Source organism: Dermochelys coriacea, chromosome 3 (genome assembly GCF_009764565.3).
Source record: "Dermochelys coriacea isolate rDerCor1 chromosome 3, rDerCor1.pri.v4, whole genome shotgun sequence".
Classification (NCBI taxonomy): Eukaryota; Metazoa; Chordata; order Testudines; family Dermochelyidae; genus Dermochelys; species Dermochelys coriacea.
Genome location: NC_050070.1, coordinates 6,407,060 through 6,427,127, shown reverse-complemented (window position 1 = coordinate 6,427,127; position 20,068 = coordinate 6,407,060). Strand labels below are relative to the sequence as shown.

Below are 20,068 nucleotides of genomic sequence, written 5' to 3'. Positions count from 1 at the left end.
CAAATACAGAATAATACCCGCTTTCATTCTGAAGAGTCACAAAGCAGCAGAAAAACTACATACAGAGTTCAGTCATCCACCACTGAAATGCAGTCACCTCTGGGGTGGAATGTGGAAGCTACTCTGTACCAGCAGCGCTACATAAGAGTTTTTAGGAGGACAAATGAAGAACAGTGTCCCCAGTTATTAAGTATTTAGGCAAAGCTATTACATGCAGACAGCAAAGAGGAAGAAGTGTACAACAGGTTGGTGGATTGAATGGATACACTGGAACAGTTATGGACTGACCTAAATTAGAAGGGTGGGAAGGTCTGATGGCTTCACCGGAAGGCTAGTCTCCAGAAATCTGAGAACCAAGGTATGGTACGTTGGAGGTCCGTTATTATTTACAAAGTGCCACACATAGCTCCATGCCAGAGCTGGGGCTGCCAGAAAGCACATCATTTTCCTTTTTTAAACAGGAACAAGAAGGAAGGGGGCAGAGGACAGCAACTGACCCTCAGGTTTGGGGCCCCAGAGCAAGAGGAGCCTTCTGGGATGAGGATGGGTGATACTGAGGCTACTGTAGAAGATTCTCACACAGCTTTTGAAATATGGAAGGGCCGGCTCTGGGCTTTGCTGAGGAAGGGTCCCAGGGTAATTCTGGACTAGGCAGAAATGCACCTGGTCTCCTGAACATGTGAAGGCTTCTTAGGGTTTTTTCAGGAACATGGGGCAATTCCCCTGCAGGGCACTAACCTACTCAGGGGACCATGAGTGTAGACCCTGGCCCAACATAGAGTTATGCAGGTGTGACAGCACTAGGCCTATCACCTGGATGCACATTAGACATGTGTGGGCTAGTCTGTTAATGTCTTGTACAAGGCTAAAGAGGTTGGGTTGAAAAGACCTATTCAGGCAGAAGCCCCAGCAAGGATGCTATGCAGACTGGAGGAGTGATGAGGCTTTAGCCAATACAAAATAGCCACAGGAGAAGATTATAAGCCTCTAAAACATCTCCATCAACATCTCACCATCCTAGATCACCCAGTCCCAGAGCATCCATGATTTCTACAGTGCCCAAAAGCATGCTGAGCACCTCAAAGGAACATATCAAAAGACAAGGTCCTGATGCCAGTTTCCAAGCTAGCCGGAAACATGACACAGGAAGGACAAGGTCTGTAGTGAGGTCACAGGGTATCTCAGTTTGGGTACGTGCATCAGGAGATTTCATTACCTATCATTCTTATTATTTTAATTCATGCTTTTTGTAAGCCAGGTGGTCAAGGGAGGCTCCTAAGCCAGGAGAGGTTCGTGGCTTGGTTAACAGGGAGTGGCAGAGTGTTCTAAGCAGGATTTGCATGGAAGAGGCTTAAGAAATACAAGGCTGTCCTCCTTTGCAGAGTGGAGGAGATAGGAGGAAACCTGGTAGGAGACAAGGCCAGAGATCTGGGCCAGGACAGAAGTGAGTCAATAATAATTGGCCCCTGGACAGCACTTTCTCTCTGGGGATATCAAAGAATTCTTAGGACTTAGGACTCTTAGGACAAAGAGGTGGTCGCTGCTCCAAAGAGCTTAGCCTCAGAAAGTTTCTGAGAAAATATTATTATCCTCATCCTGGAGATGGGGAAACTGAGGCATAGAGATGTTAAGTGATTTGCCCAGGATCACAGAGAGTCTGTCACAGGGAAGAGAACCCAGGTCTTCAGGTATTCAGTCCCATGTTTCCCCCAAAAGAACAGTTACAACCATCTTTCATACCACCTAAAAGACTGTCAAACAAGAAGTTTTTCCATCTAAAAACTCTCTTCACCTAAGGCAACAAGGGACATGATTAAAATGAGAGCCTCACGTAATACTTTTACATTCCAAATGCTTAACTGTTTTTCCTTCTTTCTGTGTATCTTTAATAAAAGGTTAAAAGGATGTTTAAATGGTGTGTTTGCCATGGTACTAAATTTCTCTACCAAACTCCGAACCTTGTTTAACACTGTTTAAAGTTGGTCAGTGACAGGGCCACATTAACACCTTTGACTCTTTGGGCCCATATAGTCCACCTAAATTAATACAATGCAACCACAACAGCATCCTTCCTTTCTCACTGTCCCACCTGCAATGGTGTAACCATACCCAGCTGTTCCTGTGCAGGATATGGTATCGGTTCATTACTACCTATGCTAACACTCTCTCTTCTCCGACAGTACCAGGGCAGTATGGTCCCCACCCTGCTTCCCCTCTCTGTAAACTCTTACCTGGTGCCACTGGGAGCCCTGGGAGGAGATGCAACAATCAGGTGCGACTTCAGCATTGGTGCTGGCTGTTGGTGTTCACTGAAGCTCAGTGATCTGCTTCGAACCTGCACATGAGAATCAATTCCAGATCTATGAGTCATCACACACACCAGAGCTCGCTTTCTGCTGCTGAGATCTGTCCAGTCAGACGGATCCAGTCCAGTCTCTGTACAGTCTATGGAGACTGGTTTTATTGTGTGTGTAAAGCAGCATAGAGAACAGATATGTTCTTGCATAGCTCAACCATGTGGTGCCATGTCCTCTGAGCTGGTGGCAATGCACAGATCTCCCCTCAGGCAGCACATAAGCTTCAGGGAGTGACAAAGGCTAAACCAGGTTCTCTTTAAAACTCCCACTCCCTATGCCCTCCCACCCCTGCCCAATCACCCTTTCAAAGGTGCTGGGCACTTAACTGTGTAAAGAAAAAAGCAAGCATGCATGACTCACTGGGGAGAGAGAAGGGATGGTGGAGGTGGCAGCAGCCCAGCTGATGCTGGTGAATATGTGTGGTGACACCGGAATCTGAATTGACGGTAAGGCCTGTAAAAGGAAAGAGGATCAAAAGGTTAGTGGTTTAACATTAACCCTTCAGAGGCAGTGCTGGTAACTGCAAGGACAGGGGAGCCAGGACTCCTGGGTTCCAAACACCTCGGAGCCTCAATACCCCTCCTCCCTGACTTTTGCGCTCTGAACCATGCAGCCTGCATGTTCTCCTAATGGAGTTTCTTAGGTAAATTCCTTAACCTGGAACGATTTCACTAGGTCCCACCAGAACACCTTCTCCAGGACCATTATAAGGTCTGGAGAAGAGGGTACCTGACCTGCCAGCCACAGAAGCTGTGGGATACCAGCCTCCAGAGCCCCTACGCCAGCACAGATTCTGAGCTCCACTGGGCAGACACCTAACACAGCTGCTGGCCTGCTACAGAGCCCAGAGGCAGAGTCCCCCACCCTTAGCAGGGCTGCACCTTTAGTTCACTTTTCAGCATGCAGCTTCAGCAACCATATGTGCATAGCAACCTTCCTTACGATTATTTATTTGTATTATGGGAGTGCCTAGAGACCCCAACCAAGCCCAGGGCCTCATTGTGGTAGGTACGTATATACACATATACAGCAAAAAACAGAAACAGCACTCAAGATAGGAACTAAAGAGACAAGACAAAAGGAGAGGAGAGGAAATATTATCCTCATTGTACAGATAGGAACCAAGGCAAGAGATTAGGAGTAAAATTTCCAAGTGATTTAGAAGCCGAAGTCCCATTTTTACGACAGACTTAGGCTCTGAAAGCCAATGGAATTTAAACTCCCAAGTCATTTAGGCACTTTTGAAAATTTTACCCTTAAATGACTTGCCCAAGGTTCCCTGGACTCTGTGGCAGAGTCTAGAATTGAGCCCTGATCTCCCCAGTCCCAGTCTAGTGCCTTGACTACAGAGCAACCCTTCCTCTCCAACCTTAACTGTTCTCTCTCTGTGCAAGGGGTACTGCTCATGCACAGTGGGCAGCTCTCTTTCCTTCCAAACAAGCTGCCCCAGGGCACTAAGAAATGTTTCCCCCTGAAATGGATTTCTCCAAGGTAGTTACACAAATTTCGATTTCAACCCCCAACTGATTGGGCTGTGGGGCTAGTCAGAAAAATGTTACAAGATTCCCTGCCCCTCCCACACACCCCCCATGTGTAAAGTGTATTTTTTCCCCCTCTTTTTCTTACTTAAAAAAAACCAGGATACCTTTTTTTTTGTTCAGACTTTTCACACAAGTTTCACACTCTGCCCCCAGTTTGCCTTCAGGCAGAGACCAAGCCTGAAAGCTGAAAGGGACTGAAGACAGGCAGCTACAGTGGAAATACTAATGCTGCCTTAGCTCCAGAAATTGTCCCCTGTGTAACACAGAGATATCCTGGGCTGTAAGGCGTGGTCTATGCAGTTTTTCTACTAGTATTACTAGGTTGGGTAGGGATGTGTTTTTTTTTTTTTTTTAAACGAATGTAGTTATATCAATACAAGCCCTAGCGGACAAATAGATATAAAGGTGCCTTATATCAGTACAGCTTATTCCCCTCCCCATAAAGGAATAAGCTACACCAGCTTAAACACGCCGATACTAGTATAACACCACCTACAACAGGAAAGTTGTAGCTCTAACTAAACTAGTACAAAGAAAAGGAGTACTTGTGGCACCTTAGAGACTAACAAATTTATTAGAGCATAAGCTTTCGTGAGCTACAGCTCACTTCATCGGATGCATCCGATGAAGTGAGCTGTAGCTCACGAAAGCTTATGCTCTAATAAATTTGTTAGTCTCTAAGGTGCCACAAGTACTCCTTTTCTTTTTGCGAATACAGACTAACACGGCTGCTACTCTGTAAACTAGTACAGATGCACAGTTTTAGCAGCATGAGGAACTGCAAGTGATACAGTTACACCGGATCCCCATGCTTCCCATGTATTTGAACTCGGGACTCCTAATACCCAAGACATGCAAGGATCCGGTATAGTTACATTCCTGGTTGCGTTTTATTTGCATACATACAGGGTGTCTGCAAACTGAGTGCTCATAGCAAGAGAATGACTGCGTTATACAGGCTAGCGAAAAAAATCCACTGATCACTTAAACAAAGCATAACAGATACGCAGCTCCATGGGTATGAGAACTAGCCAGCAGGTAGGACAACAAGGCTACAAATTTTTACAAGACATAATGAAGTTCCTCCCATATGCTGTCTTGTAGTATGAAAATCATGGAAACACTGGATCAAAACTAAGTAAATTTGAAACCAACAAATCAAAATACTTTATGTCACCTCTAGCCAATCTGTGGAACTCACTGCAGCAGGAGGTAGTGTCAAATTCCGTGGCTGGATTTTAAAACAGAACTGGATCATTTTAGGATCACTAACTTTTGTAGCTATCCAAGCCAAAACAACAAGGAGAATCAGACCATTAGCTGATCAACTGCTGGGTCCGAGAAGGAGATTTTCTCCTTCCTGCTATGTACAACCACTACAGAATTCACTATGTGTTATTTTCTCTGACGCATCAGGCACTGGTCACTGCCAGAGACAGGACCCTGAACTTGATGGACCAATGGTCTGATGTGTTAAGGAAGATTCTATAAGTAACCAGCTGGTTTCTGAACCTTGTCACTAGATATGAAAACAAATGCCCCTAAGAATGAGGATGCCAGATGCCACTCCATCATGATGTTTCCGTAAGTGGCCAACATACCTGATAGGCATGATCTGCCTGGATGTGCCAGAAGGAACTGGGGGCAGACTGACTGAGGGCACTGTTTGGGAGGTGAGACTCCAAGGTTGCCTGGTCCAAAGCCAAAGCCTCTGGCTTGGCTAGGGCCTGCTGGATGACAATGGGTGAGGACCCAAAGGTGGGGCTGGTGGCAGACTCTGGAGCAGCTTCTTCTTTCACCTGCACTTCGGTGTAGTAGAAGTCTTCCTCCCTCCTCCGCTGGTCAGAGTCTGTGCCATCTCTGTGGTGGTTTAAAAAGGGGAAAGGGTATGAGTCAATAACGATAAGTAACTCCCCCTTCCAATCAGATCAGTGCGAGGTGCCAGCATGATGCAGGTGGCAGCACTCAACCAATGAGCAATTAAAAAAAAACCCAAAAAAACCCACACAGATTCAAGACTCGCCCCAGTTTCAAGCTCATTCTCAGAGCTAACAGTGTGAGGCAGTAGGTGGGGTCACCCTTGTGGAGGGTTCTCTTCTTTGGTTATGCTGTTAAACCAAGGTCTCTTTGGCCCGGCTCGGATTAAAGATTCCACACACTTTTCCAAGAGACCAGGTGTTCTGGCCAACACTGCCTCTGCCAACAAAGCAAGTTCTGAGGCTCAAGACAACAGCGAGCTATTGCTCGGTGCAGAAGTGCGAACGGGCTTGCCCACACCAGTCGTACTGAAACCTGGAGAGCTGGCTGGCCCCAAATGGAGATGCAAAGGGCTGTGAAATAATCACATAGCAGCAAAAGCACATGCTGACCTAGTAAAACATTGTAACGCAACATCAGCATGCAGTTCTGCCAATATTTCGTGACCCCCGTTCGTACCATCCAACGTCTCCTGCCACCATATCCAGTGTTATTAGCTGCTTTTGGAAAATGAATATTTCTCCTTTCTCCCTTTGCTGGCTGCATAAAGATTCAGTTACTTTGGTTCCTTTGCTCAGCATCGTCCGTGTTGTGTCACGTACCTCAGAAAGTACGGAAGACTTGTCAAGCAAACCTTTGGACTCTATGGGCACATCTCCACAGCATTTTAGAGCCTGCAGGAGGGAGCATCCTAGAGCTGGCCAAAAGACTTGGGTTAGCGGGACTTGTGTGAGAGCTGTAAAAATAACTGCGTAGACAATGCTTTGAAGTTGTGGCTGAGGCTGAAACCGCAACTTCAAAGCGGTGTCAATTATTTTGTCAACCTGGGCTGGGAGGCTTGCTCTTGAGGGCTCCGAACTGCTATGTAGACATACGCTAAAGCTTCAGGGTATCAAAGGCCTACAGTCACTGCACCAGTAATATTTAGCACTTAGATGGGAAGGTGCTTTGTATCAAAGGGATTTAGAAGTATTAACTAGTTAAATAGACATCATTGGCTTAAATATCTCACTGCTTACTAATTTTGTTTTATCTACCATTGTTGCAAATAAAACCCGAGAGAAGTGTAGGAAAGATTAGAAAAGAGGTGTTTTTTCCTCGATATTGCCAGCATGTTTATTTTGTGCTCCTGACAGTATTTTGTGAATTGTCAGTTTCCCACATCCTCTGTATAGTCAGTTTCTCCCAGGGTTTGTTTGGAGCTTTCACATGGAAACAAGGCGAGAGAAAAAACATTTCACAAAACAGAAAAACGTGAGGCTGTAAAACCACATTGGCATGGGGGACTGAGTGTTAGACATGGGTTTTAGAATGGACAACACCACAATATTCCTACAAGGAGGGGAAGAATTATCCTCATTTTGAACATAGGGAAACTGAGGCACACAGGGACGGACAGACTGTGAGTTGCCAATGGCGAGAATTAGTGGCAAAGCCAGGCTTTGAACCCAGGAGTTCCTGGCTCCCAGCCCTATGCTCAGACCCAGCTTCTCTTCTGCGATAACTTGTACAGTACAGCAGGGAGACCATGGAACACAAAAATTAAACCAAAACCAACTTCCATTCGAGGCTGGATTTTTCTTGGAAACATGAGCAAAGCAGGAGGTTTGATGGGACGTTAGCTTCCCCTGCGCGTCCTGCTCTTGTGTGATATGAGCCTCTTTCCTCACTGTACCACAGTTGCTGTACAAATGTAGAAGTGTCAAGGTTTGCGGCTTGTGCCTCTATCAGTCGGACGGGGCAGCAAGGGGCCCACTGGCTGGAGGTGCAACCACTGTTTCTTTACTCTGGGCCCTTGATGGTCAGGGAGAGAAGAGCTTACAGCTCACTCATGTCCCACCTTTACACCCCTTATGCATCCGATGAAGTGAGCTGTAGCTCACGAAAGCTTATGCTCAAATAAATTTGTTAGTCTCTAAGGTGCCACAAGTACTCCTTTTCTCTTTAGGTTTCAGAGTAGCAGCCGTGTTAGTCTGTATTCGCAAAAAGGCTCAGGTGCCACAAGTACTCCTTTTCTTTTTTCTCTTTAGGGAATTTGCAATGCCTGGGGAACCAACCCTGAACCACCACTGGGGGCCCCACCACACCAGAAACAAGCCTTAGCTGAACTGAGCAACTATAGTCATTACTTGAGTTCTATTCAGTTAATTAGCAGCTTAAAGGGGAGCACAAAGCAAAGGGCTTGTTTCCAAGAAATACCAGTTTTAACGGTCTCAGTTCCTGCTACCCTTGGGGGGGAGGGGAGCCTTAAAGATACATCCCATCTCCCCTTCTCAATACCCCCTAGCCTCCGTCATTGTTATTTATTTGTACTTCAGCTGTGTCCAAAGGCCCTGAACAGAATTAGGGCCTCCATTGTGCCAGGTGCTATACAAATGTAACGCACTGGTCAGTGTCAGTTATGCATCCTCCTCTGTATGAGCCGGATAAAAACTCCCTGCCAGCCCCTCTCTTAGCTTGGGCTGCAGAGACTCATAATTTAAGCTCTGGAGGTCCCCGTTCATTCCCTGGTGGTAGCCAAGTGGCAGCCATCACACAAACACACACACGAGACAGTTCCTGTCCCAAAACGCTTCTGCTTTAAAATAGACAAGACGGAGAGAGGCTGAAGAAAAGGGAAGCAATACACGAGCAGAATGATGGTTGGCAAATCTACCTTTTCTTATTGTATTCTTGGGCGAAGGTGGGGGTGGAAGGCAGGAGAAGAGTTAACAGAGCAAAAAATATGAGGGAAGAGGGACTCAGAGAATGGGGAAGGGAGAAAAGGATGGAAAAATGGAGAAGAGCACAGAAGGCAAGGGTTGGAGTGGGCAACGCAGCCCTGAGCTACCGTACCGGGCCCATCCCAGTGGTGTCCAAGAGGGAGAGGGGAGGGCTGGAAAGCAGGTTATGGCAGCCATCAGACATCTGGGCCAGCAGCAATTCTCTAGCCAGGGTAGTTTCCTGCGTTCCCTACTAGCCCAAGCAACAGGTTTAGTGGAGGTCAAGTGCAGCAGCAAATCCTTTGGCATCTGCCCTAAGCACCGGTGACAGGTACTGCACCCACAGCTCTGGAGACTGACGAGCTTTACCCACCAATCAGCCGCAGTGTGTTAGACCAGCCCCAAAGGGATTCCTCTTCAAGGATGAGAGGGAAATTCATTCTCCAGGGCCCCTTTAACCCTTGGCCTCATTGCAGAGACTGCGGACACATAGGGACAACGATGGTGGCTTTGGTGACATGGATAACTGGTGGGCACTGGACTGAGAACCTCCAAACGCATTTCACACCGGCCAGGGCAGTACCAGTTTGATACCCAATACATCCTCAATTGGGAGACTACGTCCTGCCTTTCCAAGAGATAATCTCAATGATCTGCCAAATCTTTTCCGACTTTTAATTCTGTGAGCCTCTGAAATTCCTTCTTCGTTCTGCCCCCAGCCCCTCAGACCCTGCTTGGGTTCTGCAGGTTAAATCGCCATTCAAGGTCTTACCCAAGGTGCTGGGTCTTGATGTGACGCTTGATACCGACAATGGATCGCAGGACTTTACCACAGTTTGGCCACAGGCACTTGTACATCACCTTCACCGAGTTCTAGGAGAAAGACAGCCCCACGTCACGGAAAGGTTACACCCCTAGCCTTGCTCCGAAGGGACAGAAACAAGCCCCAGAAAATTAAGATTCACACAGGATCATTGAAAAACAGGCTGCATGATGCTGCCATTTTGTCCCATCCACCCCACACACATTCCTTGGCCTCCCTGGCCCTCTCAAGGTGCCAGTTCACAGAGGTGCCAAGTTTCAGCCAGACACAAGGAAGACTCCGATTATCTGGATTTACTTCCGCCCTCCCATCTTGCCTGTTTCTCCCTCTCTGCTCCTCTTTCTCTTGCCCTAAAGTTGACATCAAAGCTGCTTGTTTCCCATACATTATTTTCCCCCTCCCCCGGCCCCTTTGATGATCAGTGCACCTGCTCCACCTGGTCCATGTGGTCAGAGGGGGGAACTGAGCCAAGAAAGAGCTCCGTACATGGAACGGAGTACTCCCCGACCTGCCCCTGGCTCCCTGCTCTGGTCATAGATATCAGGCAGAGTGGGAAATGCTGATGAGTAAAGGACAGGAGTGAATGGGAGCAGGGAGCACTCTGGAGTCACTAGCAGGATCTGGGGAGATGGCAGGCAATTGACCCTTGGGCTACTGTCTCTTCTTCCCCGCCAATCCCCTTTGCATTCTTGGGGTCTCTTCCCTTCTCCCATCCCCAGCATCCCTTCTGCTCTGGGATCTCAAGGTGAAGCTTGCCACGGGTTAGTAAGCGGCACTTTGCTTCCACTCTCTCCTGCTAGCTTCAGAGACAGGTGAAACTTACCGACGCCTTGTCAGTTTCACTAGGCAGGGTAGATCCCATGACTGAGAGTTCACAGCACAGTTCCCCCTGCCCCTCCTGCCTTCGGTACCTTTCTCTTTCTTGGGGCAGGCTCATCAAGAAGAAAGGGATCCGAGTCTGTCTCAAAGCCATCGTCAGCCTGAGGGGAGCTCAAGGCCTCGCTCGAGTACTTGGGGCTGGCTTCAGGATGCGGGGGTGATGGGGTGGAGATGTCGCTTCCGCCACTCCAGTGACCACTGGTGGTGCTGCTGCCGCTGTCTGAAACGTCACCACTCTCTTTCCACGAGTCGCAGGCTGCCTGGGACACTGAGCCAGGGGAAGAGAAGAAGGGAACAGACATTAAAACCAACCGGTACAAACACAGCTCCTGCCTACGGGATGCGGTAGCTATGCTACCAGCCCCCTGCCCCTCTCCAGTTGGTCTGTTCGATTACCTTCATCTTGATCAACACCCAGGACTGAATCACGGACCTCTGGAGCTACAAGCATCTGTCTCTACAGCTCTACCAAGTGCCAGGCCCTGTAACACTCACATCCTCTGTGGATCAGGCATGGTGCGGAGACACAACGCACTTCCCCCTGGGTTACGTCGCCATTAAGGATGGCATGGATGCAATCAGAACAGAGACCTTTGGCCCAAAACTTAAACCACAGGCTTCAGGATCAAAACAACGTGTGTAACCTTTACCTTCTCCCCACCGCACAGGACTGCGAGCCAGGAGCCCTGGATTCTATACCCAGCTCTACCAACGATTCACTGCGTGGCCCTGTGCCTCCTTCTGCCTTCACGTCTCCTTCCGTAAAATGCAGCTAATGCTGCCTACCTCATTTAATCACAGTTGCAAAGCATTTTGAGAGCCCTGGATAGAAGAGGTCAGAGAAGAACAGAGAATCTTCCTCCTCCTTCTCCAAACAGTTCTGCAGCTACAAGTTTTGGCCAGGGTGGCAACAGGAGGGCTGAAATACCATGACAAAGCCCCTCTCACACCATCACTGGCCAGCCAGACCTGGGAATCTGGTTTGGCATGGAGATTTACTCCCCCAGGAACCAAAAGGCTCCATCAACCTGAAGACAAACTTTTCCCCAGATGGCACAGAAGGCTGATAATATGGACTCTTGCAGCGTCTTTTTCAGTTAAGGGCCCGGAGGCTGCTGGACCATTCAACAATACACAGCTGCTCTCTAGGGGAATGCGCTTTATAACAGGGGACGCTGGCATAGCTGCCCTGCATGCACCCTCACCTTGGAAAAGCTTAGCTGTGCCTTTAGTAATGCATGGTCTGAATGCAAGTTCATTTATTCAGCTTTAACCCGGTTTCCGTGTCCAAGCATTCCAGACATGGCTGTGTCAGACTCACAGGTCTAGCCCCTCGAGGACTTGCCTGTTGCTAGCTAGAGCCAAGACCGCGTGCAAGACTGAGCCAGTGGCAGGACATGCACATTTCCCACAGCTGCAGATGTCTATTTTTAACCACCTATATCCACTTGACTGCTTGGGAATGGAGCCGCTGCTTAAAAAAAAAAAGGAGCTGGGCCACTCCATGCTCCCATGCCCGTGGCTCCCAGAATAGGTCCTGCCGCTCTATCATACATGGCAGCTGCTGGCAGGGTTACGCTCTCCTCTCTCTCTCTCAAGGAATGTACATGGCCTCCCAGCTTGGCCAGCTGTTCAGGAAGACCCGCATTAAAGCAGCTGTCCCAAAGCACCCTGCTCACGGAGCCCCACGGCTTCTGAACAGCCAGCACCCCCATGCGCAGACTCTTTTGGAAAGCCAGTCCCTCCCACCCCCCCAATTCTTAGTTGGTTCATCCCAATCTGTTAGGCCTGATAATTAAAACAAACAATTCCAAATAAATAAGAGGAGGAGGGGGCCAGCCTGAAGAGCTGTCTCCCAATTAAAACAGGGCTCCTGGCACTCATAACTTAGGCTTTCCGGGAAGAATTCAACACATTAAGCTACACTATCCTCCCATCTGCATGCTGCTCACAACATCTAGACCCACTTTATGCAAGGATTTGTATCAAAAGCCCAGTAAAGGTCCCTCTGCAGGAGATACCCAGAACATGATCTGCTGCTGCGCCACACATGCCATGGGACACTTCTGCAGAATGGCCATGTCCCTGGCATTTTCCCCCTTTGTAATATTATAAGCAGGATCCGGACCTCACGTTCTCCTGACAGACACCAGCATGAGTGAGGTCAGAACCAGACCCTGTGCATTTCTCTGAAGTAGGGAGGGGTTTAAAAAGGTTACTTTACGAAACTTTTGGATCGAAAATATGAAAAAACAAAATTAACAAACCAAGTAGGAATATTTAAAATAAAAGCCGGTGCTTGTACAATAAAATGCCTTTCAGTCATAGACCATATTGCACAGACCTGGAACCTGAGGCACAGAGGGTTGTGTGACTTGCTAAGGAGCTGGGAATTAGACTCAAGTCTAACCAAGAAGCTAACAGCTGTCTGCTGCCAGTATCCTGGATCCCTCTCAGTCAGGATGGGCCAGGGCACAGGTCAGACAGAGCACCTGGTAAATGGCCTCCTCCCACTCATTGACAGGGGAATTCCAGCCAGTCAGCTGGCTGCACCTCTCTGCTGCATTTGACTCACTTGCCATTCATCACCAAAGACACTTCTCCAGCCTCCAAGAAGTTGCAAAGGTGCCTGGAAACACTTGAAAATGGCTCAAGGCCTTCCTCTCAGACTGAGCTCACAACGTCATCATGGACCCCTCCAACCTCCCCACCCCTGCAGTCTCAATCCTCTCCCCCATTTTATTCCAAGTCTACAGGATGCTGTTGGGAAAATGCAGGCTGAATGCACAGACACCACCCAGCTCTACATCCAATGCAATCGGCGCCATCTCCCAGCACTTAGCTACAATCAGCAGCTGGATGGAAAGCAGCAGTCTCGAACTGAGCCCTGGCAAGACTACGGTGATGCTAGGAGGAAGAGGGAAGCACTTTAAAGTACTTGCTTCCTCTGCTTGGAGGGCACCTGCTCTCAGATTGTTACAGCTGTCCACAGCCTTGGGTCCTTTGAGAGTCTCCAGTTCAGCTGGAACCCGAAATAGCTACAGCAGCAAACACTACCCACATCCATCTCGGACAGGTCAGAAGATCACATCCCATCCTATCGGGCACAGCCCGGCAGTGTCCATACATGTGGAACCTTCAGGTTCCACCACTGCTATTCCTTAGGTCTAAGGATGATAACCTGGAAGAGCTCCAGCTAATACAGCCCATGTGCTTAGTAATAAAGGTCGCCATGAGGAACCTGGTACACTAACTCCCCACAAATATGGAGCTCAGTTTCGAGGTCTCTGTCCTGACATTCCAACACCCCATGAGACTGGCCCCATCACCCAGGGAGATTAATCTCCCTCTGCAGGCAGGTTGTCCCACAACAGCTACATGCCACTGGAGCAATGCAACCGTTGACTTGCACCTGTCTACACTAGGAGCACTTTACCAACAGAGGAACATGCCTACTCCCGATTAGCCAGACAGCAGAGGGGACATGGATTTTATTCGGATGCTCGAGAGGGCAAAAGCCGTTCAGCCATTCACCAGCAGATTGGCCTCGCCAATGGTGTGGGGTTCATCCTCCTCTTCCTCACAATCCCAGCCAAGACTCTGCTCTGCCCCGGCAAAACTGCAGGCTTCCCTGCACCTGGTGCCTGCAAGGATCGGGTGCCACTGGCCCTTTGGCAGCGCAGGGAGCCCGCTGCAGCTTCACTGTCACAGCCTTGCTCACTCACTCCTGTCACAGGGGGGTGGCAGAGGGCTCCCCGTGCTGCCACAGGAGCCATTCAGCAGCAGTGTGGCCTCCCCCGCGGCCGGGGTTTCCCCTTGCTCCCCCTCCTCCTCACAGTCCTGGCTGGGGGTCTGTGCTCTCTTACCCAAACCTCCACATTATCTGACCCCCTTCCTCGTCCCCCAGCATCAGGTCGGTGGGGGGCAAGGAAGGGCTTCAGATAATGCAGAGGTTCAGACAACAGGGTTTCGGGTACATGGCAGCATACTGTACTCTACTGCCACAGCACTCCCAGTGTGGACGCAGCCTCTACCAGCAAAGCTGCGCTTTTACCAGCCTGGTTTATTCCAGCTGCCCCACACCAGGAAGAGGGCAGGTCTGCCAGAACAAGTGTGCCTACACAAGGGGCTTCTGCTGGCACAGCGACGTCGAGCAGAGGACACCCCTCACTGACACAGTTGTGCAGGCAGAGCTCTGTACGTACCCATAGCTGTCGAGTCCCCACCATTCGTTCCTTCACCAGCACAGACAGAGAACATCTTTAGCCACGTTCTCGATCCAGAGATACATTAGAATGGGTCAGACAACTGACTTCCCGCCCAGTGGCTTATCCACTGCAGCAGGTGGCCTCTCTAGGTACCTGACCCCAAAGGCCAGCTCCAGTCCGCGGCAGAGTTTCATGGTGAGGATGACATCACCAGCAGAGAGCATGCGGGACACCAGAGAGTGTGCAACGAGACAGACCTGGCTCTCAGACAGCGATCTGTTCACATTGCACTTGAAGCTCTGGTTACCTGGGAAAACTTATTGTCTGAGATGAGCAGTTTTCCCCTCCTTCTTCGGGGGCACCACAAAAGGAATTTAATTCAGCCTCCAGTTGCTGCAATACAGAGGCAGGCAGGTAGGTAGGTTTGGGACCCCAGGGTCCAGTTGCACAGTCGGACTTACCCGGCATGCTGCTTTCACGGCTGGGCGGGCTCTGTACCACAGGGCTGCAGGACAAGCTAGTCAGCACCATAGCTGCCATCATCTCGTCCATTTCCACAGCCGCATCGGACTTCCTGCGCCAGGAGACAGAGAACCATTAAAGACTTCAGTGGGGGAGGGAAGGCAGCTATTCAGGAAACAAGGCAAGGATTCGATTTCAAAGACCCCATACAATCAAAAGGGCCATGGGAGCAAACACAGAGCCCAAAGGTGTTACACTTGGGGCTGACTGGACCCACAGGGTTCTAATGATCATTGCTGCCTTTGGGTACCTCCTTCCTTTCCACAGGACCCCAGAGTGTCTTCCTGTATATAGAAAGCATAGCACCCATGCGAGAGCCTTATGCTGACGGCTGGGATGGGGACTGGGGGGGGGGAAATGCTATCTGCTGCATCCGCCCCAGAAGGAAGGGAGCTTCTGGCAATGAGACAGAAGACCCTCAAGAGAAGACATTTCCTTGAGGCTGCTCTTTAACAGTGGCTGCAGCTTCTCAGTGGCCTGGCCCTGAGCTCCCCATCTCTGCCAGGACTCGCTCACCCACTTCCCTGCAACAGCAAGGCCAGCCTGTGGATCTCGACTCACTCTGTTACCCATCTGGAGTCAAGCCCAGATTCTAAGATGAATTTAGATGCCTAAAGATTGTGAGAGACATCCAGTGGGATTTTCAAAAGTGCCTCCCAGTGCATCTTTAACCACCTAAATACCTTTAAATATCCAGCCCCGAGTTTTAAGTGTCTGTCCCTCCCCCAGAACCCCAACAAAGCGAGCACCTGGGTGGGGACACTGCCTATTCACAGCACGAGCTATACTGCTACACCAAGACTCATGCTTATGAAGGCATCAGTGCAGCACAGACCAGGGAACAGAGGTTGGGGCTCGGGAGAGACTTTTGTATTTAACGGTTTAAGTGGAAGTCAAAATTGAGGATTATTGTAAAGGTACGTGAACAGTTGTTCTGGGGGTAAGAACTGCTCCACAAAATGACTAGGTCCTCTGTTTAAATGATCAGGCATTTACACAACCACTGTAGCAACATGTTGCCCCTAGCGCCACAAGAGGCCAGGGTTCAGAAAACAATCCAGCTGTCTACAGTTAGCTGCAGCTAACTTCCTCTGCTTCCAAGAGGTTCCCTTACAAGTCACCCATCCAAGCACTGATCAGACCTGAACCTGCTTAGCTTCCCAGTCCTAAAGTGTTCACACACTGAGGCTGCATGGCTCGCCACGTCTCTGTAACCTCTCCCCACTCTGCTGTCCCCGGGCCAAACAGGACCAGAGTGATTTTTAACTTGCAATGAGGGAAGTTTGCTTTAGAAGAGAACATTTTTTTCTCCTAAACCACTATAACAAAATCCTCTTAATTCAACAGCACTCAGAGGCTGACACAGTACGCCACAATGACGTGGTCTCATCCCGTGTACAAACAAGGCATAAGTGGGAGATGCTTTTTGTTTCAGTGTATGATGTGAAATGAACCATTTTACTGCTCAGGGTAAACAAACACTAAGGACCATTCTAGAATTAACGCCTGTGCTTTATTTTGAGCTTCCAGTGCAATCTAACAGCTCCTCTGCAGACTCCTGCTAGATTTTTACTACGTTCTCCCAACCCAGGGACTTTGATTCTATTTTAGCCATAGTAACAATGAGCAAAACCAGAATTCAGCATCTCACATTTTATGTAGCCATGCACAACTGATTCCAGAAATATGCTTTATACTATAGGATTTCAGAGCATTTTATAAACTATACACAGGGATCATTTCACCCCCGCAGAGAAATGCAACCATCTCTACAGTAGAATCCAGCCGCTGTTTAACAGCTCTCAGCAACACTACATACTAGTTTAGAACAGAAAGAGAGGAGGGATTCTGTAAGCAACCAGTGCACAAGCCCAGCTGTTGAACCAGACAAGATGAACCAGAATCAGTCTCCAAAGCTAAAAGCACCAAGCAGCCGAGGACACATACCTTTTAGGTACATCAATATTCCTAGAAACCGATCTCTGAACTGATCCATTGGCAGGACTATGGTCCATCGGAAGGGTAGGGGGCGGCGATCTTTGCATCTGAGCCAGTCTCACATCCTCTGTCTTCCAGCAGGTGTGCAGTCCTTGCTCCAGGAGCAGCACCTTCACCTCATCGCTCAGCTGATTGTGTTGCTCTACCAGGCCAGTGCACTCCTGCCCGTTATAGGTGACGTAAACCTACGTGAGGACAAGTCACAGCTGGTCAGAATTACTCTCCATCCTTTAAACAAAATCCAGCCAAAACTTACCTGCTCTGTCTCTGGGCACCCTCCTGTACAAAACCCTAATTGCAAGGATTCCATCACTGGGAATGGCATAAAGCCAGGGTTTTTCCTATCCACCAGTTCAGCACCCCTATCCTGCACCACTGCTCTTAATGAAACAGTATTAGCAATTGTCACCCATCTCAGGACTTTCTCCACTTGCCTGTTGGGACGCAAGGGTCCCCCCTCAATATATGGTCATGGCTGAGGCAAGAGCACTGCAGCAGGATATCACTCCATGTGATCAGCAGCGTTAACACAGGGACTCCCCAAGAGGGTAAATACAAAGTCAGTGGCATTCCTCAGAGACCCTGTGGAATAAAGAAGAACTGGAATGCTCCCACTGAACCCAATGGAAGTTTTGTTGATTTAAATGGGAGCAAAATTGGGCCCCAGCAGGTCAGATTTCAGCCAAATTTAGGTTTTTGCAACAACAAAATTTTATAAAACTTACTAGCAACATTCCCATGAAATAAAAAAAACTCAACAACATTGCAGTACTGTGCTGGAGTATGGGACCAGGAAAGGAAAAGAGACTAGAAACAAACAATAAAACTGATGAGTCTGCTTTTAGTTGCCAGACTGAGTGAAATCTAAAATGCAAGACCAGCAGAAATGCTGAAAGTCAGTTAGATTTCTTTACTTCTCAATTTCAACTTTTGAAGATGTTATTAGGGGAGGGATAGCTCAGTGGTTTGAGCATTGGCCTGCTAAACCCAGGGTTGTGAATTCAATCCTTGAGGGGGCCATTTACGGATCTGGGGCAGAAATTGGGGATTGGTCCTGCTTTGAGCAGGGGGTTGGACTAGATGACCTCCTGAGATCCCTTCCAACCCGGATATTCTATGATTCTATGATTAGAAACATGGGAGAGAATTTGAATTAAAAAAGGAATTTCAACTTGAACAAGGTCCCTTTAAACTCAGCTGGACAAAGGGCTGTGGAATACAGTGTAAAACACAACTTCCCATGGCTAGAGGAGATTTACAAAGAAATTGTCCGAATCCCTTCATTTCAAGCATAGAAACAGTGTAAGGACCATACACACATACCATTGCCCTCTACTGGTTGCACTCAGAACTACTCAGTTGTGTGTCAGGCCATATATTGCTAAAAGGAGATTCTTGATTAGCCCAAGTATCAGGGGGAGCCTGAGCCTTTAGGGTGTCTAACCCCCATTATTACCAAGAAGTTCCAACTGGCCATGTTATTCAAAGCATCAGTGACAACCATGCTGTCCTACAAGGGCATGGATTTTTCATAATGCAAAGCCAAACTTCAGTACAAAATGGACAGAGTGAACAGCTGGGTGCATTCAGTACAGAAACACACAGAAAAGAAAGTGGAGGATATAATGCTTGAAGAGACTCCTTAGCAGGGATGGTGGTAACTGGCCCTTTAACAGTCAGAGAGGACTGCAGGAGTGTGGAGACCCTCTCCCCCCCACCCATTTACAGGGTGGCATTCTTGTAGAATCTCCACTATACAACCCCAGAGCAAAATTCATTGCAGGCATAAGTAGGCACAACTGCATGGAAGTCAATGGAGTTATACCTGCTTAGGCAACAATAAATTTGACCCTTCTAGTCTAATTTTCATTGGGGGGGAGGGGGGAAAACGGACTACTTTTCCCAGAACGCCCCCTCTTCCACACCTAACATAAGCTGAAACTAAATCTTGCCTCTGCAAATTGGAGGGGACGGCGGCACACAGGAAGGAAAATGTACTCTAGCTTCCCCTGTCAACTATCCTCTTAAATGACTGTGCTCTGACCCCCTAAGCAGACACAGCAAAAACATTCCTCTCCAAAAGAAAAGAAACCATCCCAGCCCCAGCCCCAGCCCCAGCCCCAGCCCCTCCCCACGTCACATCCTTGGGTTTCTGCTTATCATTATTTGCATTACGGTAGCGATCAGGGTACCTTGCACTAGGTGAACAGAGCCATGAAGTACCAAGACAGTCCCTGCCCCAAACAGCTTACAACGGGGGGGGAGGGGGGTGTTATGACAAGACATAGCAGGTGGATGAAATAAAAAGACAGGCGGGGAAGAGAGGAGGTTTCCTTGGTTAAAAACATCAAATCCTCAGAGGAACGGGACTGATCAACCATTTAAGGAAAGGGAAAGAAAACCCAAGAGCTGAGACATTTCTTCATTTGAGAGAGAGTGGACAAAACCAATGGAATATGCACATTCCACTTTCTGCAAAACAGGCAGAGTCTGGCAGAGAAGAGCTTTCATTCATGTCATGACTGGTCCCCATTCTCAGCTTCTCCACAGAGGAAAGTAGAGGAAATATTCAAACTCTTCCTTTCTCTCAAGGTCACCCAATGATCTAATAGGCTGCTTCTCCTCCTAATGTCTGTGTCTATTTTTATTAAGGTAAATATATCTGTGCTGAAATACAGCACACTTCTGCAGGTTAGTGTTTGTAGGTATTTATAGGGACATACGCTCCTATACCTAAATACCAGAGGTGACGTGTGGACAGGCCTTTATATGATGGATACATAAACGCACAGGTTTCAGAGTAGCAGCTGTGTTAGTCTGTATTCGCAAAACGAAAAGGAGTACTTGTGGCACCTTAGAGACTAACAAATTTATTAGAGCATAAGCTTTCGTGAGCTACAGCATCCGATGAAGTGAGCTGTAGCTCACGAAAGCTTATGCTCTAATAAATTTGTTAGTCTCTAAGGTGCCACAAGTACTCCTTTTCTATAAACGCACAGTGCTCTGAGGCAGAGAGAAAATGTCTCAGCTGACACTGGATGCAGAAACCAAAGCAAAGAGG

The 20,068-nt window shown here is 48.4% G+C and overlaps 1 protein-coding gene across 6 annotated transcripts in view; it reads right to left on the bottom strand.

The window, feature by feature from the left end:
- ZNF395 (zinc finger protein 395) overlaps positions 1-20,068 on the bottom strand; it is a 46,382-nt gene that overhangs the window by 8,380 nt on the left and 17,934 nt on the right. For all 6 annotated transcript variants that reach the window (XM_038393876.2, XM_038393875.2, XM_043510067.1 and 3 more), the window contains 7 exons: positions 16,957-17,192; positions 14,949-15,061; positions 10,312-10,547; positions 9,350-9,450; positions 5,500-5,758; positions 2,718-2,810; positions 2,232-2,335 (listed from right to left, as the gene is read on the bottom strand). In XM_038393876.2, coding sequence (XP_038249804.1) covers positions 2,232-2,335; positions 2,718-2,810; positions 5,500-5,758; positions 9,350-9,450; positions 10,312-10,547; positions 14,949-15,061; positions 16,957-17,192 — 1,142 coding nt within the window. The remainder of the gene's footprint in view (positions 1-2,231; positions 2,336-2,717; positions 2,811-5,499; positions 5,759-9,349; positions 9,451-10,311; positions 10,548-14,948; positions 15,062-16,956; positions 17,193-20,068) is intronic.